Source organism: Cynara cardunculus (assembly GCF_001531365.2).
Source record: "Cynara cardunculus var. scolymus isolate 2C chromosome LG 2, CcrdV1, whole genome shotgun sequence".
NCBI classification, from domain to species: domain Eukaryota; kingdom Viridiplantae; phylum Streptophyta; class Magnoliopsida; order Asterales; family Asteraceae; genus Cynara; species Cynara cardunculus.
This window is the reverse complement of record NC_037529.1, coordinates 1,845,886-1,869,346: the sequence shown is the minus strand read 5'-3', so window position 1 is coordinate 1,869,346 and position 23,461 is coordinate 1,845,886. Positions and strand designations below refer to the sequence as shown.

At 34.3% G+C, this 23,461-nt stretch overlaps 2 protein-coding genes across 2 annotated transcripts; both read left to right on the top strand.

Annotated features, from left to right (window-relative positions):
• Window positions 1–3,773: 3,773 nt before the first annotated feature.
• LOC112508080 (protein YIF1B-A-like) lies at window positions 3,774–8,899 on the top strand. Its single transcript, XM_025112859.1, has 5 exons — window positions 3,774–3,905; window positions 5,339–5,516; window positions 7,308–7,406; window positions 7,493–7,644; window positions 8,324–8,899. The coding sequence occupies exons 2-5, from the start codon at window positions 5,349–5,351 to the stop codon at window positions 8,709–8,711; spliced, it is 807 nt and encodes a 268-aa protein (XP_024968627.1). The 5' UTR covers window positions 3,774–3,905; window positions 5,339–5,348; the 3' UTR covers window positions 8,712–8,899.
• Window positions 8,900–14,726: 5,827 nt separating this feature from the next.
• LOC112507961 (transcription factor EMB1444-like) lies at window positions 14,727–20,021 on the top strand. The gene is made up of 11 exons (XM_025112716.1): window positions 14,727–14,824; window positions 15,703–15,858; window positions 15,960–16,044; window positions 16,200–16,241; window positions 17,113–17,172; window positions 17,276–17,371; window positions 18,012–18,749; window positions 18,826–18,927; window positions 19,328–19,459; window positions 19,541–19,666; window positions 19,773–20,021. Exons 1-11 carry the CDS (start codon window positions 14,727–14,729, stop codon window positions 19,851–19,853), a joined length of 1,716 nt encoding a protein of 571 aa, XP_024968484.1. The 3' UTR covers window positions 19,854–20,021.
• The last annotated feature ends 3,440 nt before the right edge of the window (window positions 20,022–23,461 follow it).

The following is a 23,461-nucleotide window of genomic DNA, read 5'->3' as shown; positions in this document are numbered from 1 at the left end:
AATCACATAAGACCATATTATAACATCGACTGAGATAAATAATAAAATAAAATATTAAAATCAAGATGTATATCGCTGTATTGCGCGAGTACCCTTCTAGTAGATATTAAATTCATTAAAAATAATAAAATAATCATTTTTTAATATAGCTTGTTTAATTAAAAAAAAATTATATTTAAGATAATTTATATTTTTCAGAAATGAGATAAATTGTAGATTTTCAACACTCGAATATTTCATACGGAGATAATAATATAAGTTTCCAATTTCCAAAAATCTTTCAAACTTCCATCATTATAGTTCAAAAAAGTATTAGAGACTGTTGGACAGTTGCTAAATGGTTTGGTGCAAAATGATTAAGAACATCTCAAGATATAGTGCAAAATGAAATATAATTGTTTGATAATTATTTATGATGAAATTAGGGCACCGAATGGTTAAGAGAGGCTCATGATACAAAATCATTCAGATGGTTTTAGAATCATTAAGCGACAAACTTTTTTTTTATCAAACAAGATTCATCTCTTAACGAGTTAGAGACTGTCTCTTAATGAAACTATTAAGAGGTAAATAAACAACCCCTTAAAATTGGAATGATAAAAATATCAGATCCGCCACTGTCACCATTTGCCACCACTCTACTTGTCTATCACCCACTGACACCATTGCCATCCTTACCACAACCATTACCCATCTCTACCAACCACGACAACCCACCAGCCACCTCCACCCATCCATCAGGCCACCGACACCAACAACCACTAATTGTTACCACCATCACCCCACCACACCAGTCGTTGCCACCACCACCTACCATTGAATGACGATGACAAGGAAAATGACGGCCACCACTATTTGGTGTATCATTTTGTAACTTGTACTATATTTAGCGTGAACGTTTCAAATTTATAAATCGGTTCTTCAAGTATGAGATGCATGCATTTTTACTCTAGTTTGTTGTATAATGACATTTTAATTTTAACCAACGAAAATAGTATAACACTTAAGAGGTGTTTGGTTTGAGGTATTAGACACTAATAAATGAGAATGAAGATAAAAGAAACTGTTTATTTTTATATAATATAATAAGCTCAATTTCTCAAAAGCCCAAATTTTGATTCTAGGCCAAACCGGTGGAAATGGAAATTAATTCTTATTTTCATTCCCTGTCATTTTCATTTTCATTTCTGTGACTGAACCAAACACCCTCTTAATATATCAAGTTATTGTAGAAAAACAAAAATTGGCTATACTTTGTAAAGTTAAAGATATGAAGGTATTGTTATAAAACTAATCAGATTTTTCGTCCTTATGGATTAGAAATTGTGCTTTTCATCCCTATAGTTTGCAATTTATTGTTATTTTCGTCTGAAGACTGATTCACACTTTTAAGTACAAAGAACCAAAATAGTAACAAATTGTAAACCATAGAGACGAAACAATAATAAATTATAAATCATAAGAATGAAAATAACAATAAATTATAAACCATAGAAACGAAAACTGCAATTTCTAAACACGAGGATGAAAATCATAATTTATAACAAACCATAGGGACAAAAAATGTAATTTTGCGTAATGAATTTGAAGAAGATTTTGTATTTACACTATTTTTATATCAAAATAGATGGTCTAATTGTCTCACATGAATTCACATATCGATTTCCTTTTCTTGTAACAAGATTACATGAACATGTGAAATACCGAATATGCCCCTAGGCATGAATTCATAAGTTCTTGAATAAATGAATATGAAAAGCTGATCAATGTACAAAATGGTTTTGTATTTACAGCATCATCTAGCTTAAGATTACTCTTATACCCCTGATGACCTATCGAAAGTTTCGATTTATGTTCGAATTCTAACGCTAACGAACATATATACACGTAAAACAAATAATCTTTAAAAGTTTTCTTGCAAGAATCTACATAGAACCAGAAACGAATCGGAGTACTTGAGATCCCACGAATCACTTTTAGATATCCGTTCTTCATGGGCTTTGTGATCCACCCCAAGCCCACCAGTGGCTCTACCTAGTTTGGCCGGAGTTCCTGAGGTCATGATGTTGTAAAACCGTTCTAGATGTAAAAGCAGCTTCAAGATAGCTCCCAGTTTGATCATCTTCAACGTCCATGGCCCCTATCTCGATGCTCGTGCACCATCCTAATGATGATGAATCTGATCATGAGACATATAGTACCAGTCAAGAATGTAAGGATAATGCTTATGATCAATATCAGCGAGCCACCTACAATCTTGAGCTTGTATGTTTGAAGTCCATTCTTGCATTTGATTAGGGATTATTTGGTCCCATAATTTCTTGAGGGTTGAAAGAAACTATTTCCGTGTAATATTTGGCTCCCACGATGGGTAGCTACTTTGAAAGCTCATAAATTTACGAGACAGCATAAACTCAACATTCAACAACCATTAAAACAAATACACATATATAAAGGATCAGGTTCAGGGGCAAAGCGTAAGAAAATGAAAAATTGAAGAACACCCTAGTAACTGTTCATCTGGATGGTATGCACATGTGCATACAAGTAATTGAAGTTATTTATGCACGTGTGCATGCTATACAAATGTGCATATTTATTTGTATGGACCTTCCATAATAAATGGTTACCTGGATATTTCTCAGAACAAGACAAAATAGTTGTTCAACATTTGGTGAGACAGAAACTGGACAACAACTTAATGAGCTTAATGGGACTCACAAATTATTCGGTAAGTTATGCATGACTGTTTGGTAGTGGCTTAATAATATAGATAGTGGCTCATTTAGTGAGCTTATAGGGGGAGCTTTATGCAGAAAACCAAGTTTTTCTGGACCTGCTCCTCCCAATTAAAATACAAGCTTTTTCCATCTATAAAAAACCATCTCAAACAAAAACTTTCTCAATCTATACAGATTAATTAATTCAAACATAGCTTTTTCCATATACGACTTAATGGAAAGTCAACCAAACATCCCCTCTCTTGTTATACTTTTCACAAGGTGGGGGTCTTCATGGAAAAAACCGCTCTACTCTTTGGGATAGAGGTCAAGTCTGCATACATCTTACCTTCCCTAGACCCCACCTCACCTCATGTGGGTTTATGTTCGGTTAAGCTGGTTTGATTTGTAGTTTTAACGCTTAGTTTCATCAAATGCAAAATCTTCGTACTTCAATATCCAAAATGAAAAGGTGCAGAGAAGAAAACATACCTGGAAAAGGGTTTTAAACTCCATTTGCACGAACTCGGTATTTTCTTTCCCACGCCATCTTTTAGGCATATAATGGGTATGTTGGACAACAAGAGACATGGTCCCATGTAGGTCAAGCACCAAAAGTTCTTAATAATATCATTCAGCATTCCAATCAAGTAATTTTCTTTCCTCATCATTCTCATAATAATATCATGAGCTGAAAGATCCTTGACTACGCATAATTGTTGCGACTCCGGAACTTGAACAACCCTCTCAAGAATGGATGATCACAACATAGCTTGTATCTTGTTGTCATTTACATTGAGGCTGCCAACAAAAAAGAAGATAAATATTGAAACTTGTTTATGGTGCGTTTGGTATATGGACATAATTGGACTGTAAGCAGGTGAAAGAATTGTGGAAGGTAAACTGAAATGAAAAAACTACAAAATCCAAACATAGAGGGGGTGTATTTGAACTTTAAAAAAGTTTGAGGGTGTAAATTTAACTTCTACTAGCTTCGAGGCAAATCTAGTTCCATTTCCAATATAGCCCCCGCTTTCCATTCCAGAAGGGATTTACAAACCTTACGCCCCAAGCATCTGAAATCCCCAAATTTATCAGATCTGCTTCGAGTATCCTCCGTCGACCACCGCCGCAGACATCGGAATCTCGTTTAGTGTGCTATCTCTTCATCGGATATTTTTTCTGGTTCGTTTTCTTCTTAAATTACACATAGATGCATTAATTGTCACTTGTAACCTATCTGTTTATCAGTCATCGCTTATCTTACTCTTCGATTTCATAATAAGTTGCCCCGGACCTGAAGGATGTGTTTTGTAAGATGTATATCACGGATATCGGTGTACTTTGCACACTTTCAGTTTTTTTTGTATGTTGTGAAATTGTATCAATGCGTTTAAATTGAATGTTGAAAACATATAATCTATAAGAATGGCGATCTGTATGCAGTTTTTTACTCGTTCCAAAAAATTAGGGATGGATTTGGACTTGTGTTGTCAAACATGTTTCAGAGTTCAAAATTCGTATGGTTTTGTAGTTAGTTGTTTGTGATTGCGAACTTGGTTATTGGTAGTACAGTACTTTCTATTCAATCAAAAATAGTACCCAATGGGTTTTTCCACGCGCTCAATTTAAGTACGCTGGCGTACAACCAGTTTTGGATTCTAAAATCACCTAGCTTGAACACAAAAGTCAAGACTTGTCATTGATCTTGGAATGGAGGAGTTGAAGTATTATTAATGAGATTTTATGGCACTTCCTAGCTAAAAGTTTAGAGAAAGGTTATGCAAGCCTCAGTGACGAAGCTGCTTAACTAGACAAAGTTGATCAATACAAGCATATTGTATCGTTGTTCAGTTCATGTTTCATCCTGCTTTGGAAATATAACTGTTGTTTAACAGTAATTACAAGGTGATTTTATGACCATCTAAAGTTTCCTGTAACCCTGTCTCCTAGTCCCTGTGACCCTGTGGTCTGATGCAACCATACTTATAATGGGTGGATCTGTAGCATTTCCACAATGTTAAACTGGACCATTGAGGCTTCCAAGGTTAGACCACACCCATKTCAAACACTCAAATGGCAGAAAATGTTATGATACACACACTCCATTTATCATATCTCCATAATAGATCACACCTTCTGTACAATCATACTTTGGAAAATTTTAAATAATTGGTCTTAGGATGAGGTGGGAAAATATTTCTCACAAAATGCATTTGTTTGGAAGAGTGCATAGCAACAAGTGAGATTTTTTGATGGAYGAAGTACTTGAGTGGATCTTGTGGTAGAGGCAATATCTGTCTTRGCCAAGAATGGTKGTATGAACCCAGTGTTCAAGAAATATGTGTGTATTAAATATTAATGAAACCAAGCTTCTGGAGAAAGAAAGATGTCATTATGATTCTTTTTGCACTTMTAAATGTATAATGTCAAATTTTGAACTTTGAACTAAATTTGCATAACATCATTCTACTTAGCCTCTATATATTCACTCAACTGTATTTTTTGACAGATCTGTATGTTAGTCTTGTTTTTCTTTWGCCTTCCTAGAATCGGCTGTACTCCTGTATCCTTGCAAAGTAGCAGTGTCCCAACATTTCCTCTTTTTTTTTTTTCAGGTCCCCGAGTATGTATGACAATCTTGGAAACCCATCTGGGGCGCCAAGACCATCTTCCACTCCACAAACTCCTTTTGGAAATCCTWTTTATGGTACCGGCTCAGGTSTAATCAGAGGTGGACTTKGTGCCTATGGAGAAAAAATCTTAGGTTCAAGCTCTGAGTACGTGCAAAGTAATGTAAGTAACATCACAAAAGGCGGTTTCCATGATTTAATTATTTTTTGTTCATACATCATTGCTCCAAGATTTAAGCTAGTTCATCTATTTGTGTGAATTAAGGGGGAAAAATGCACACAGTGGCTTCCAAAACAATGGGAAGGACATGCTTTGAGCAATGGTACCTAGTGTAGTACTTTTATACAGTTGCAGTGAGGATAATATARGAACATGATGTAAAAATTTCTGCTACATATTGATACTCAACGTGTATTTGGATAATCCTAAATGGAAACTTCGATGCAAATTAAAAGAATGAGAGAGTAAACAAGATCACGTTTGGCTATTAATCATTCTCTGTGATTCTTGCTGTAACATTGAACCCAAACAAAACAAACCCTGTATATACCATTTGAAAGCATGGTCCAGAGGGATGGGATACTCAGACCTGACCTCTACCCCATAGGGTAGAGTGGCGCATGCAAAAGTGTGAGTGAAAAGGAAAAGAGAAGGGCAAGATTGGATTTTTAATATTGCTTGTACAAAATTTAAAGCAATCTTGACATAGCATGCTGGTGTTCCCTGTCTTTTTTCAATCTTTGGGATTTAACAACATTTTGATAGCACACTATGGTCACTAACATGCCTCTGGGGAGTTCTTACTGCCATGGTTTCTTTGTGCTACATGATGCAGTGTTTGTTTTGGAGATTGTGCTATAGATGTTTATCTTGTGTCCTAACATAATTGTTCCGCTGTTTGCCTAAAAGCACAATCTTCGTGGGGTAGTAAAGGGCAGCAGTTGGTGAGAAATCTATCCACATAGAGGAAGCCTGAAGTCATGGGCAGTTAGCATGGTTTGCCAGAATGATAAATAAAGTACCCTACGACTTGATTGAAGACCTCCAGCTACCAACCACACAAAACTGCTGTGAGGCTGTGGGTGTCAACTTTTACTGCTCCAACATCCCAAATTAATGACCCTTTTCTCTTTTGTTTTGTCTCCAAATTAAATGAGAGCCTTTTGGGTTTCAACATTTTAAGTTCTTCGAACTTAAATAGAAAATAAATCACAATTCTACTTATTTTTTCTTAATAGAATTCTTTCCATTAACAGTTGTAGACTTGTAGTTAATCAAGCCAGTGTCATGTAATGTGTTTTCCATCTTTGGCACATAGTAACGCAGTATTTTCAATAAAATCTATCAAGCATAATATATTTAGATATTTAGCTTCTGATCATCAAAATTGTACCATTTGATTCTATTCTATTCATGAATCAAATAATGTCAATCTTATTTGTGAAATAAGATGTAGAGTTCATTGATCACATATCTGTTTGCAGCGACATGAACAAAATGTTTCTGTTGCTATTTGGTAAAAGTGTACTGAACAAGAACGGACAACATTCTTGTGTATATATAGTCATATACATACACACATATGCTTACATTTTGTATTTTATATTCAAGCTTATCATACAAACAATCTTAGAAAAAAAGTTGAAGCAGATCAAAGCAACTCAAGTTCATGAAATTAATAGGGTGGCTCCCAATTCTTTTCACAAACTGACAACTATGGTTTAATGGAACATAACGGTACTTTATTTGGAACACCAACTTGATTGAACAGATGCAGCCTAACCCTTATATGAAGGAAACAATTTATATTCAAGGCTTTAGGCTAGGCAAAAACCCGTCTCTTTTTAAATTTTAATGTTTTCGGAAATTTTATGGCTGCATAATCAATCACACACTGTGATTTGTGATTTTAAAGATTGATGTTTAGTTATTTACAGTCTTCTTTGTTCACAGATTAGCAGGTACTTCTCTGATCCACAATATTATTTCCAAGTCAATGACCACTATGTGAGGAACAAATTGAAGGTGGTTCTATTCCCATTTCTGCACAGGGTAAGTGCTAGCTTATCGTCATCCTACTTGGCCTTCATTTTTGATATTTCTTTGCTTAACTATATGTGTTATTTTGTAATCTTCAGGGTCATTGGACAAGAATTACTGAGCCAGTTGGGGGTAGGCTATCATATAAGCCCCCCATTTATGATATCAACGCTCCAGATCTATATATCCCGTTAATGGCTTTTGGTACATATGTTGTTCTTGCTGGCTTCTCTTTGGGACTTCAAGGGAAGTAAGTATCACCTTCACCATGCTTATAACATTTCTTTTCAATTACATTGAGGCTATGGGAAATCTTAAGTTATGAAATTGCAAGCGTGAAACCTTAGGTTATGAAATCGTCAAGTGATTTGTTCATCATGTGTCAAGCTAATACTCCCTCCATCCCAATAAATGTCCACATTTCTATTTCAGTTTGTTCTAAAATAAATGTCCATTTTGAAATTATAAGTGCATACTTTCCCATAGCCTCGACTCGTAACTTATTTAGAACCATGGCAATACTTAGAGGCTATTTGGTTGGTTTTTCATTAAGTCTTATATGGATAAAGCTGTCTTTATGGATTGATCTGTCTAATATAGATTGGGAAAGTTTGTGTTTGGAAGGGTTTTTCATAGATGGAAAGAGCGTGTTTTTTAATTGGGAGGGATAGGTTCGGAAAAAACTTGTCTTCTGCATATAGTTCCCCCCTAAAAGCTTAAAAAATAAGCCACTTTCTATATCATTAAGCCACTATCAAACGGTCATTTATAGCTGACCAAATAAACTGTAAGTTCCATTAAGCTGATTAAGTTGCTAACAAACAGACCTTTATTGTATAACGAGTTATTTTTAAGATTTTTATCTAAATACTTTTTAAATTATATATCATTATTATTATCTTAAATCATTAACAATAATTAAATTGCAGGTTTACCCCAGAAGCTCTGAACTGGCTTTTCATGAAGGGAATGGTGGGTTGGTTTTTACAAGTTTCTCTTCTAAAGATGTCATTATTTTCATTGGGCGGTGCCGAGGCACCACTGCTAGATATTGTAGCATACGCGGGATACGCCTTCACCGGATTGTGTCTAGCGGTCCTTGGTAAAATCATCTTCTCCTACTCTTACTACTTCTTGATGCCATGGACTTGTTTGTGTATGKGAACCTTCTTGGTGAAAACGATGAAACGGGTCCTTTTTTCGGAGGTTAGAAGTTTCGATTCCAGTAGGCATCATTACTTGCTGCTCTTCATTGCGTTAGCCCAGTTTCCGCTCTTCATTTGGCTCGGAAACATCACGGTCAATTGGCTTTTCTAGAAAGTGTGTAGAAAACTGTATCTATCCTTTTGAGGCTAGTTTTTTTGATGTAATACAAACTTTTGTGATATTTGGTTGCTTTTTGTTGTGCAAATTGGACACTTTGTATGTAAAAGGGACTTTTCTTTGAATAGTATTAGCATATGTAGTGTTTGCCTTTCCATGTGTTTAGGTATTTTTCTCTTCAAGATTTATGTTTTCTAGATTTTAATTTGCGCGAGATTTACTGGGGTGGCTTGATTTTTGTCTTGTAACTTTTAGATTAGGGCTTGGTATGTGGAGAGAATGAGATTGAATTGGACAACATCTGGTGTTTGGTACCACTATGATAAGACTGGACAAGTTTGAGAGCGATGGTGTTTGAAGATGCACAAGGCACGGGCGTTTCAGGCTTGAGCCCGAGTCTTTAAACCTCGGTTTTAGTGAGCGAAACGGGCGTGGGCTTTAAGGTTAAAATGGGTTTGATCAGGCGTTTTTGAGTTGGGATGGACCCCAAAATTTTGGGACTTTTGAGTCCTGGACTAAAGGCCGGCTTGAGTTTAGGGCTTTTTGTGTATCTCTAACGGTGGTGGTGGTGATATGACCATTAAACTAAATGATGTTTTAAGTCTATCAAATGGATGTAAAACAACAATCTTTTAGTTTTATTTCATTCTTATGATTTTTGTTCCACCTCTTCTAATAAAACAAAATAATCTTTATTTACCCCAATCAATACCACTTTATTCTACTCCTATGTCGCGTCAAACATGAAACAATGAGTTTTTATTTTGTCATATTTAGTTCAATCTTGTATACCAAACGCTTTCAACATTAATTTAGCGGTGTTTGCCTGTTTGGTTTGATTTTCATTAAGTCTTGTATGAATAAAACTGACTGTATGGATCAATCTTTCTATATAGATTAGAAAGATTTTTGTTTGTGAGAGTTTATTTATAAATAGAATAAATGTGTTTTTTAATTAGGAGGAACAAATTTGAAAATGAAAACTTGATTTTCTGTATAAGTTCCGCTTAAAAACTTACTTATACATCATTAAGCTATTATAAAACAATTATATATATATATATATATATATACTATAAGGGTACTCGCGCAATGTAGCGAGATACATCTTCATTTTAGTATTTCGTTTTATTTTTTGTCTTTGTTAATATAATACGGTTTATGTGATTTAGAGAAATATATTGTTTTTATTTTTGAATAAAAATAAATTTGAAGATATCATAAAATTTTGAAAAAATATATGGATATTAATATAAAATTAACTATTTAAAAGTTCTTTTTTTTATATAATTTCTTTAATTCAAATTTTTTATTATAATTTAATTTAAATCTCACAACGAAGTAATTTATTTTCACTTAATAATATAATTTTTATAAAGATAATAATTATGTTAGAATTCAATTATTATCCTAATTATATTTAAGATTTTTTTATTTAAAATGAGATGTTTATCTTATAATTGATTATGTTTATAATGTATTTGATTACGTTTATCTGCAGTTAGTTATACGAATTAAAAAATAAAGCTTTAATAAGTTGTATCTATGCATAATTTACTTTTAATTAAAAAATTTAAGTAATATGCATTGATAAACAATATTTTGATTAATATGATTTAATAAGTTGTATATAACTGAATAAGTTACAAAGTCTCGTTAAACTTATTAAGCTGTTAAATAAGGGTGTAATTTTGATTAATATGGTTTAGTTAGAAAGCAAAAAGGGCAAATTGCATGAAAAAGTAACATATTTTAACTTGATTCCTATTTTGGGTAATGTACTTTCAAAACTTCTATTTTGGTACCTAAGATGTAAAATTTTAAACATTTAAGTACCCGGATAAACGGTTGAAGCATTAACCAGTTATCATATTGATGTGCCGATTGATGTGGTATCCAACTCAATATTATTTGCTAACATGGTTAGTGGCATGATTTTTTTTTAAATATAAAATTACTCTTTTTTTAATCTAAAATTAGTCTTTAATTGGTTATTCGGGTACTTAAATATTTAAAACTTTACATCTTAAATACCAAAATTAAAGTTTTAAAAGTACGTTACCCAAAATAGTAATTAAATTAAAATACATTAATTTTTGATGTAATTTGCCCAAAGCAAAACGAAGATAAGATTATTGCATTGGATACCTTGAGAGAGAGATTTTGGATTGTTGTGGGATGAATATGATGAGTGAGTTGACAAATTTGATGCTTTTCTTTTAACTATTATTTTAATATATACTTTTACCAATATTATACAAAAAGCCATTTATATATTTTACTAATTGATGTCATCAATTCAATACTCTCAAATCTTTTCTTTTATATCATATATATATATATATATATATATATATATATATAAAAGTTCAGGTTCAGTGGAAAATCAAAATAAAAAAATAAAAAATTGAAAAATATCGTCAAGACTGTATGCATATGTATGTACAAGTAATTGGTAAACAGTTTATCCAGAATGTACATGTACATAGCATGCATACATGTATAAAACCAAGAAACAACTTCAATTACTTGTATGTATATGTGCATACAGTCCAAATGAATGATTATCAAGGTATTTCTCAATTTTTTTTATTTTTTGAGGTTTTTCTCTAAACCTCGGTGTGTGTATATATATATATATATATATATATTAATTATTAAAAAAAATAATACTAATTTAATGTTGAAAAGAAATTAAAAGGTTGGTGGCCAACTGGCCACTAAACTAAGAGTAGTGGATTTCATAAAAGTTAAAAAGGAAAATATTGTAAAAATAATATTAAAAAAGAAAAAGAAATTATGACATTTTAAATCTTTTTTAGTGATAAAGATGGATTGGAGACTAAATAGTCACCCTTTCAGGATTACATGTCACTAAAAAGCTAAGCTACAAAATCTACTTTCTATCATTTTTAATTTGAATTAAATAAATTCTATAATTAATTATTACAATTCAATCCTTTTATTTTCATTTTTTTTAAATAAAATAAAATATTTTATTTTGATTGTTTTTTTTTGTTGACTTTTACCTTACAATTATTGAAAACTTTATTCTATTTTAATTATTAAAATTACTTTTTATGATTTTATCTATAATCTAAGAGGTCATTTACTAAGTACTTACCGGTTCAATTACCTTACCGAATGAGCATAACAAAGATTGAAAATCTTAATTGATAAAAGGGAAGACAAGGATCGAGAGTCTTACGCGGTAAGTGAGGGTGATGACTCTTACTCGGTAAGTGTTTACCGGGTTATAAACGCTTACCATCAATCCATTTTGATGGCAGGGAATCTTACCCCGTAAAGTAAATTAGAGTAGTGATTATTGCTGGTAAGCGTTTCGTAAACAACCCCTAAGTTGGCTTCTAAAGAATATTAACTTGGATATAAATATTTAGTTTATAGTCTTATATAAAGAGAGAATGTAAGTTATATAAAAGTTAAAAACTATAAAAATCATTTTCATTTTCATGTATTACTTCATAGATGATAATCAACTAAAAGTATCATATGGGTTTGAATTAAAACTAGTGCACTCTTTTTCATGTGTACGTGTTTTATGTTTGAAGATATTTTTTTTGTATTTTTTCACACACAAAACATTTCTTGTTGTTTCATTTATGAAACAACACTGCATGTTTTCATATGTTGTTTCATCTATGCAACAACATGTGCAAACTTATTTTCATGGAATCTAACTTCTAGACGATTTTCATATGATTTCTCTCTCTCTCTCTCTCTCTCTATATATATATATATATATATATATAGAGAGAGAGAGAGAGAGAGAGACTTGAGATCATGTGAGACCAAAGGTTTTTCGTGAGACCCGTAAGACCAATTCTCAATTGGATTAGATCTACAATCTAACAATCTGAACATTCATAAACATATATATATATATATATATATATTATAAGGTTGGATTCACGTGAGACCAAGGGTTTTTCGTGAGACCTGTGAGACCAATTTATATTCATTGATCAACTTTATAAGTTAATGATCCAATGGTCTAAAGTTGCACGGTGACAATTTTATAATTATTGAGAAGTCTCGTGGCGTTTATGAATGTTCAGATCTGACGATTGTAAATCTAATCCAAGGGTTGAGAATTGGTCTTACGGGTCTCACGAAAAACCATTGGTCTCATATGATCCCAAGTGTATATATATATATATATATATATTCTTGTCGTTTCATCTATGAAACGACGCTGCATGATTTCATATGTTGTTTTATCTATGTAACAACACATGGAAACTGATTTTCATGGAATCTAACTTCTAAACGGTTTTTATATGATTTCCCATATATCTATCTATATATATATAGAGAGAGAGAGAGAATATGATTAAAGTTTGGAATTATCATCATTTTGCTCCACTTTTTAAACCATGTTTGATTGTATTGGTAAATTTGTCGCGACTTCATGCATTTCCATTCCCTGAACAAAAAAGGGGAAACTCCATAATCTTAAACAATGATTAGAGATCATTTACAATCACATAAATCTTCATATTTGTTCTCTTTCAATTTTAAAACTGTATTATTTACCTGATTCTCTATTGTTGGTTTTTATATTATCTCTGTATGTACTAATTTTCTGTTTTCATTTACTTTTTACTGTTTAAGAAAATCCTGTCTCTCAACTATTACAACGACTGAAAGAATTACTATACAAACAAGAAGTCAAAAATTTTAGTTTTTTGTTTTGGTTGGAGAATAATCACAAGACCAAGTTATTTCACTTTCGTTGTAGTTTATATTTTGAGCAGAAGGTTGATGACTGACAATTTCGACCGGTCCCACACGTAACCTGCTTTTTAGGAACCACATGTGAGAAGATATTTCAGAGCTGACTCAGCGTATGAGGCTGTCGGAGGGGTTCAAGGTTTCAAACTTGGATCTTTTGTGTATCTGAACAAAGTCGATTCGTCCTTTTGTCAACTGAGTTATACGTCCCACGGTTGTTGTAGTTTATATTGATCTTAAAATATACGAAAACCTACCGGATTGATAGCTATGATGAACGATAATGAGAAGATATCAATGAGGGTTTGTGTTTTGTTGGTGTCACAACTTTTAGGTATAAAAATCATTGATTTGAGAAAAAGGGTAAGTAACAAAAATGAGGGGAAGATAAGAAGCAAATTTCACTTCACATATCATGGTGTTTGCCATATCAATTGGACTATATGTCTATAAAAAGGTGACTCATAAATCCCATAAATGATATGGACCAAAATGCAACATGGTTTTCACTTGGGCCAATTTAGCAACTTTATGAAAGTGTAGGGTGGTAGGGTATAAATCTTGACAGAGAAAACTTGGGCCAATTCAGCAACTTTTTGAAAGTGTAGGGTGTTGGGGTGTAAATCTTGACAACAGGGGAAAAAAGTGGCTCTCTTTTTATAAACAGAAGTTTGAAAGATGAAACCCACACAGAACCACCTTTTCTTTATCTGTTGAAAGCTTTTGATCATCTGGGTGTTCTTCTTTTCATTGAAAACAGAATCAAAATTTCATGAAAAGATTCGATTCTTCATGTTGTTTTCATCGATGTCGTTTGATATTAGCTGAATCTTGAGTGAAATCGAAAACACCCATCAAAGATTTCTTGGAAATTTGATTGCAATCATCACATTGAAATCAACAATTCAAGATTTCTTGAATCTTGATGGTGCACTTCTTGAATTTGGTCATAGTTTGTGTAAAGATTGATCTTCTGAGAGTTGATCTTGTTGATTTAATTGAAAACTGTTAAAAGGGTTTCTAATTAGGGTTAGGGTTTATAAGTGATTTTGGGGGAGAAGATGGGATTGGGTAGTCTTGTTCCTCCCACAGTCGGTCCACCGATAAAGCGGCGAGCGGGACTTCGGCGGAAACAGGCTGGTAGAGGTTCTTACAGGGGTAGTTAGGGTTTGCAGAAAGGTTAAAAAGGTCATTTTAGTTTGTGTTTTGGGGGGGGGGGGTTCATAGTTCATTAAGCTAGTTGGGAAGAAGAAGATGGGTGGTGGTGAATTACACCAAGAACTCAAGAATCTGTGTGTTAACAGTGACTGGAAGTATGCCGTTTTCTGGCAGCTCAAGCATCAATCTCCAATGTAAGATGATCATCAAGAACTTTTTTTATGTTAAATCTTTGTTGAATATTGATTGGAATTGCATATGCTATTTGCTTAGATTTAGGGGTTGTTTGGTTGGATTAAGGACATGTTTGCTAGTGGCTTATGAGCTTAATGGGACTCAGCTTATTCGATCAGCTATACATGACTGTTTGGTAGTGGCTCAATGATATAGAAAGTGGCTTATTAGGTAAGGAGCTTTATGCATAGCGCCAAGTTTTTTTTTTCCAAAGTTGTCCTTCCCAATTAAAAAACATGCTCATTCCATAATGAAAGAACCCTCCCAAACAAAAATATTTCCAATATATACATACAGATTAATCCACACAAAGCTTAATGGAAAACTGGTTGATGGTTGTTTATGGATAAAGTTATATGTATGGATTAATTTGTCTGGATACTGATCGGGGAAGTTTTTGTTTTGGAGAGTTTTTTCATAGATGGAAGGAATGTGTATTCGGTGTTTTGTTACTCGTACGAAGTTAATCTTCAAAATTCTTACTCGTAAAATCCAATTCTTCATGAAATTCATCGAGCAATTGAACTTTTAAACCGTTGTAATCAATGTTTTGTTGCAAAAGAACCATTGAATTTGAATTGTTGTTCTATGTGTTATATTATCTATCTTATTGTGTGCTTGCATCACCTTTGTTTCGTGCACACGTCGGGGGTCTTACTGAAACAACCTCTCAACTCCAGTGGTTGACGTAAGGTCTGTATACATCTTACCCCTTCCAAACTCACCAAACCTTACTTTTGATATATTGGGTTCAAATTTTGTGAAATATCTAAAATACCCTTCAATCTTGCAATCCAAATGAGTATGAAAAACTTACCAAAACTAGAGATGTTTGCAGGGTGTTGAATTGGGAAGATGCTTATTGCGACGATAAAGAGAAAAACGATCGTTTGATGAGCAACTGGTTCGATAACATGGGCCACAATTCGAACCAAGATCTTGTTAGATTAGCGGTTGCAAGGATGTCTTATCGCACGTATTCTATTGGGGAAGGGTATGTTGGTTAAAAAACCCAATAACGTTTTATTCACATGTGCATGCATTAGATCGTTAATCATGTCCATAACATGCTTGTTTGTGTTCTTCGTCGTGTAGGGTCGTTGGACGGGTTGCGGGTACATGTAAACATCGATGGATATCTGGGCATCAACTCGTTAATAGATCTTGGTCCTCAGATGAGGTGAGAAATAGTTCGTATGTCGGTAAATATCATGTTATAACGTCATCTTTAAGTGTTACTTTATAGTGGTAGATACCGTTCGTTAGGGAGTTCATTGTGGACCGTAAGATGGAGTTCGTACATCGGAATTTATATCCTATTTCGTTAATTTTCAGCATTTTGAAGGATGGAAAACACAGTTTGCGGCGGGGATCAGGGTATGTCACCTCTCTTCGTCCCCGAATTAATCATGTCATGTACTTATCGAACTTGAAACAGCTAAAAGGGCGTCCCTAGCCACTACAAGGAAATCGGATTTATAATTATAGGACGTCAAATATGTTTAAATATTCTAATAAACTGCTTTATAATTGTGCTTCATATTTAAAGGTGTTACAATAAATTGATAGGACAGTTTTGGCATCCTAAAAGAACTTGTTAGGATGCCCAAATAAGTCGTATCAACCAATGGCAACACTTTTACATATGACTGTAGAATTCTTTGGTCCTATAAACTTAAATCCTAGAGTAAACTACAAACTTGGTCCCTGTGGTTTGTCAAAAAAACACTTTCAGTCCATGCAGTCTTGAAATTACAAGATGGCCATCGTGATTTGCAAAAACGTCCGAGTTTGGTGTCTCCCTAAAGAACATTAAATTTTTTTGTTAAATGAGGGATGTTTTTGTCATTTTATCAATTTTTTGTCTTTTACTCGATCAAAATTGATTTTATAATATTGGTCCCTATAACTTGATTAGGTGAAAGATAGATAAATTGACAAAAATGTCCCTCATTTAACGGAACTTTTTTACGACTGTTAGAGGGAGGGACCAAATCTGGACCTTTTTGCAAACCACGATGGCCATCTTGTAATTTTGAAACTGCTTGGATTGAAAGTATTATTTTCGATAAACCACAAGGACCAAACTTGTAGTTTAATCTAAATCCTATACATTTAGACATATTTGGTGTACTATAAAAGCGATTTTATTGTAGCGAGTGCACCAAGGCTTTGTTCCGCAACTTAAATCTGTGACATTCCGGTGGAAATGAAATGATCGGTGTTTTGGTATCGTTATGCTATGCAGACCGTTGTCGTTATCGCTGTTGTTCCACATGGAGTTCTGCAACTCGGCTCGTTAAATACCGTAAGCAAGTTCTTACTTTCACTATACCTCGGCTATTTGCCGATAAAATGCTTGCATTCTGGGCAAGTTCAAGTTTTTATGGTGTTATCGTTTCTTTAAACAGATTGCTGAGGATTTGAAGACGGTGAACCATATCAGAGAGATCTTTCTCGAGCTAAAAAGTTCTTTCGTGGGGTCTGCGGACTGCTCTCCATGCATCGTACGTCTAGAATCTTACCATTGAAATACAATTACGTCTAAAAAGTTCATCCATGGACGTTCTAACAAGTTTTTTAGGACATTTTTGAAATAAAACGTCATATTAGTCTCTTCATGGGCCTGTTTGTTAGCGGTCATTAATTAGCAGCTTAATGAGCTTAATAGGACTCGCAACTTATTTGGTCAACTATATGTGACTATTTGGTAGTGGCTTAATGATATAGAAAGTGACTTATTCAGTAAGATTTTAGAGGGAGCTTTATAAAGAAAGCCAAGTTTTTTTCTAAAACCCAATTAAAAAGCACACTCCTTGATCTATGAAAAAACTCCGGGATCTATACAGACAAACTAATTAACATACAGACAACTTTATCCATACATGACTTAATGAAAAACCAACCAAACATCCCCACATATGACACTAAAAGCTAATATGACACTTTATTTCAAAGGTGTCTTAAAATCTTGTTAAGACACCCAAAAGCTTCCTATCAACTTATTGCAACAGCTTAGGCACAAAAGTTTGGTCCTATAAAAAGTCAAGTCCTATAAAACAGTCTGTTAGGACATATAGACATATCTGACGTCCTATAAAGATAGATGATGTTGTCTAAAATCTTAGCATGTAATCGTTTTTCCAGACGGATTTGTCCACGAGTTCAGTATCGGGGAGATTTCACAAGCCTGTAAACAATCAAGATAGAACGATGGAGAATAACAGATCAAAAAATACGTGGTCAACAGTTGAAACGATCAACAATCATCAAGAAAGAAAAAACCCGTTATCAGATTTCATCCAATCCGCACCTACCAATGATGAAAATCGGAACTTGTTCATGCCCACAACATCAGATGGCCAAATCGAAACTAAAGAGTCTTTCAAGTTCCCTGCTGGGTGCGAGTTGTACGAAGCGCTAGGACCAGCGTTCTATAAGCAGAAGAATAGTTTCGATTGGGAGACAATGACAACCGAGACCATAACGGTTGACGAGATTCTTGGAGGAACGAGCAATAGTGATCTCTTAACACAAAGATCTGGCTCTGAACATCTTTTGGAAGCAGTTGTGGCTAAAGTTTGTTGCAGCGATAGCGACAATAAAGGGTCAACGTCATTTGGTGAATCAGTCAAGCCCCTCCAACGGCTGCAGCCTCCTAGCGATTTGCTAACCAGTGGTTCGGTTTGTTACTCATTTGAGCGTTTCTCATCGGCAAGTGTTAGTAGATGTAGTGATCAGTTAGATCAGAGGTCCCAAGAACCGGCTAAGGTTGGGAAAAAACGAGCTAGACCTGGTGAAAGTTGTAGACCGAGGCCGAGAGATAGGCAACTGATTCAAGATCGTATTAAGGAACTCCGACAGCTTGTTCCCAGTGGATCAAAGGTAAACGCTCGTTTTCCTGTTTCTGGTCATTCTTTAACAATTTGAGTTTTGTTGAAAGGAGTTGTTTATGTCACAGTGCAGTATCGATTCACTTCTGGAACGAACAATCAAACACATGGTTTTCATGCAATGTATCACCAAGCATGCCGATAAAATTGATAAATGTACCGAGTTTAAGGTACGGCTTCGCTTACCTTCTTGCCTGTCACTTGCACCGTCCTCTCAAAACCTTGTTTTAGAAGGAAAGGGGCGGAAAACAAAAAAACCATCCGAAAGGAGTCTCGTGATTTTTTTTTGATGACAAAAGTACCCTCATACAACAATAAGGAAAAGTAATGAAAAGAACAAATATAAAGGGTATATTTGTAAAAATGATATCTTTCTTTCCGGTTTAAGAACATGAAAAGTTTCCTTTCCAATAATTCTCTTCCCCTTAAAGAACAAATAAAGAACTTCGTTTCCATTCCTTTCTTCCCAAATTTCGAGAACAAAGTGTTAAAGTTCGTTTTTTGAACCCACAACAGTTGAAGAAACGTAATTGAACCCAAGTAATGGTTCGATTACTATTTGTTGTGCAGTTGGTCAGCAAGGAAAGAGGTGTATACGGTCAGGATCAGGGTTCGAGCTGGGCAATGGAAGTAGGGAATGAGCTAGAAGTATGTCCAATAATCGTAGAAAATATGGGGGTCGATGGGCAAATGCTGGTGGAGGTACAGTCATTACTTATAACTCGAAGAAACCCTAAAATATTTTCATCTTTTGCCAACATTTTAGTTCGTGCATGCTTACAGATGATGTGCGACGAAGGTGTTCATTTCCTGGAGATAAGTGAAGCGATCAGGACGTTGGGTCTGACCATTTTGAAAGGAGTAACAGACGCATATGGCGATAAAACCTGGATGTGTTTCATCGTCGAGGTATGCCCCCACGCCCGCCCTATTTGTGTTGATTTATGAAGTGATTTGAGATGGGTTCAAACTGGTTTTTGGTTAGAAATGTGAAATGTGGTTTGTTGGTACACAGGGGGAGAATAACAGAAGCATTCATAGGATGGATATATTGTGGCCACTTGTTCAGATATTGCAATCAAAGATGAAGGCTTGAGTTAGGAGTTTCTGGTTTTGACTCTGAATGGTTTTTCTGTTAATGGAAATGAGTGATGATTGATTGTTATGTTTGTTGTGATATTTGGGGTGTGAATTTGTATCATGATTTTTGTGTGTTTTATGAATATAAAGTTTTATAGATGATGGTTAAACCACAAACAAAGAATTGTGTATGGCTGACTAAATAAGCTTTCCTGTTTGAAACCCTCAAACCCCTATACCATAAGGTCTGAGTAAATGCTGACCTCATGAAATAAGTTTTACATTATAACTACTTTCTAATTTTTTTATCACAAAAATAGTTATAAAAAAACCACAAGTTAATGCTGCAATACACTTTTGCTTGCAGTGCTGCTGCAAGTTGCGGCTTTCTCCTACTGTTTCAGGTCAATGCATGTCCTTGTGATGACACAAAGCTGCAGTGTCTCGATTTATTTTTCTGGTGGGCACTTTTCATCTGAGTGCGTTAGAAAATGTCAGAAACTGTCATGTGGCATTGAACTTGAGGTTTCTTGCCTATTTGTGGGAAGAAGTTTGGAGGTATCTAAAAAGTAAAACTTTTTTCACATGTTGTGTTCCCCTTAAAAAAACTATTGGATGGTCTATGACCGGATTCGGTGCTATTCATGCACCCTATTCCTGATTTAGTGATGGCAAACCGTACTCACAAAGATGAGTAAATTGAGATGGCACGGTTTGTGCGACTCTTCCTTTTTTGCACAACAGATAAGAGCGAAAAACGGTTGCTTCATATCAGACTCAGTCAATTTGGCATTCTGAAGATCAAGGAGTGCTGCCCCTAGACTCTATACTTCAGGTTCAAGGGTTAGCTTATAGAAGTGTGTTTTCCGTACCTCTTAACCCATGTTGCTTAACCAAACCCCCCCCCCCCCCCCCCCCCCCCCGGATCTCATGTAAATCACAATTACAATAAATGGCTGATAACAATTAAACCACCAACAGTATAACAGCCTCGGGTTAGATGAAAAACGGAAAGAGAGCACTAGTAGCACAATCAAATGACTTCTTAGCAGTAGAAATGGATCAACAAATAGCACCAAATAAGCAAGTAACCAAATTCCCAAAAAAAACAAGGATTCTCACTATTGCATTCAAAGAAAGCAACTAGCAATATATTGAAGTACAAGTGTTACAAGAAAAAATAAAGGGAAAACAAAGCATAGTTCTTGTTATTGGTAGCAAAAAACTTCAAATAAGAAGATAGGTAAAGCTCTTTCTGAAAGTTACCATCATAAAGCTCTTTCTGTATCATTTCATCTTGGCTTCGGTAAAGAGGACATGGCGATTGACACGGGGATCGTACTTTCGGAATTCAAGCTTCGTTTGTATCTTCCTTGGATTCTTCTTCTTAACGTAGAAGAAACCAGTTCCTGCCGCTGAAACCAGTCTTATGAAAATCGTAGCACTTTTTTTCTTGTCTCCCATTCTTTAATCTATAACAACCAGATATCAGTCAAAAGCATACAAACAAGAACCCAAGGCAACACACAAATCCACAAACAGAATAGCATACAATTATCAGAATTCATAATCAAATTATATGGGATGGCAATTGGCAGTTCAGTATTAGTTTCTTCATATGCTAATTCCTATATCCAACTGAAAACTAAGCTGCTGTTTGTGAATCTGGAATTCAAGGTCTGGAAATGGAAATCGTGTTCCTTCCAAACAAAATTCTGACACATTATGGCCCAATTCCAGTTCGAACTCACAATCATGAAATTGGGATTCTGAATGTACCTTCCAATTTAGTTGAAAACGCTCAATGATTCTCCTTTCTAACATGTAATTCAAGATGACTTCTGTAACAGATTATGCTCCAATTCTAATTACAATTAGCAATCACTGGATTGGGGATTTTGAATCTATCCTCAAACTCAAACAATTTAGTTAAAAACGTACAACGATTCTCCTTTCTAACAAGTTATCGAAGCATATAAACAATCAAACAGAAAGTTACCACACAAAAATGTAGAATCATTCAGAAAACGGAAAACGTTAAAGATAAAACAAATCCCCAACTAATAATTAACAGAGATTGGAATAAAAATCCATAAAACAAGAAAGAGATTTATCAAAACTATATTAAGTGGTGCATATCAGTTGCGATTTAGAGAGTTGACGTTACCGGCGGCGACGTCGGCGTTTAGTATCCGTCTCTGCCACCGTCTTTCGAACCCTAACAAAACCTTATGGTCTCTGAAACTGAATCTATAAGATTACTGTCAATGCAGTCCAAAATTATTAAATATTTTCATTTCTAGCCCTCTTCAATCGTTTATATCAGTTTTACTCCCCGTCTTCAATTTCCCAAATAATTTGCTAGCAAACATGGTTCGTTTCGGTAGGTGGCATTTGTGTTTTTAAAAGGTGTCGAAGTCTGATTTCACTTCTTATTTATAAGAGTTGGTTCTGAAGTATGAAATCTGGATCAGTAAGATTATTTGTTTTTACGTCTGAAATTTGAATCGGTCAAACTAATGTAAAAATATAAAAGATAAATAGTTTTTGCTAACAAATCTCTTCCAGCCCCCAAAATATGAACCATTTGATAGAAGACATATTAGGATTAAGAGGTATTAAGGGGTACGTTTACCACTTAAAATTTCATAGGACATTTAGGGCTTGTTTGTTTTTTGAAAAAAACCACTTAATGCCTCTTAAGTCTGAACTGATCAGACGTTTTTATTTTCAGACCGTTTGTTTTTTTTATATAAATAAGAGCTGAAAAGCTCTTAATTTGCTCTGAAAAAAAAAGTGATAACATAATCACTTAAATCCTCTTAATCGCTCCCTCCAGACTCTCCCCTCCATCCTCACCTCCAGATTTAGTCCTCCAAATCTATCTCGCAAGACATTCGATCTCCAACTCAATCACGACCCAGATCGATCCACATATTCTCGTAAAATCATGACCCAGATCGATCCAAATCTATCAGATCCAGAACTTGACTGATTCAGATTTCAGACGTAAAAACAAACAGTCTGACTGTTTCAGATTTCAGACTTCAGTACCACCTCTTAAAATTCAGAAGTGAAATCAGACTTCAGACTTCAGAACCTCTTAAAAAACAAACGCCACCTTAGAGTTTTTAAGCTCTTAATTCTAGAAATAAAACAAACGCTCTTAATATCCAAACGTTTGAACGAATCAGACTTCAGAGGTATTAAAGGTAATTTTGAAAAAACAAACAGGGATTTCATTTGTTTCCAGATCGAAGAAATTGTTTCTGAAAAAGAAATGTGTTATTTTTGTTGCTCAAATTAATCAATTTCCTGATCAAAGAAATCATTTCTGGAAAAATATGAGTTATTTTTATTGCTTAAATTAATCTGTTTGCTGATCAAATAAAATCATTTCTTGAAAAGAAATGTTTTGTTTTTATTGCTAAAATTAATCAGTTCCCTGGTTTGAAGAAGTCATTTTTGAAGAAGAAACGTGTTTTTATTGCTCAAAATTTCAATTATATCTCTTTAAAATTTTACAGTTACGTACAATCTCGCATGTTAAATACGAAAACGAATGAAATAAAGAATGTTCAAAAGGTTGCATACCACGTTCTATCTTTAAAAAAAGGCTATGAA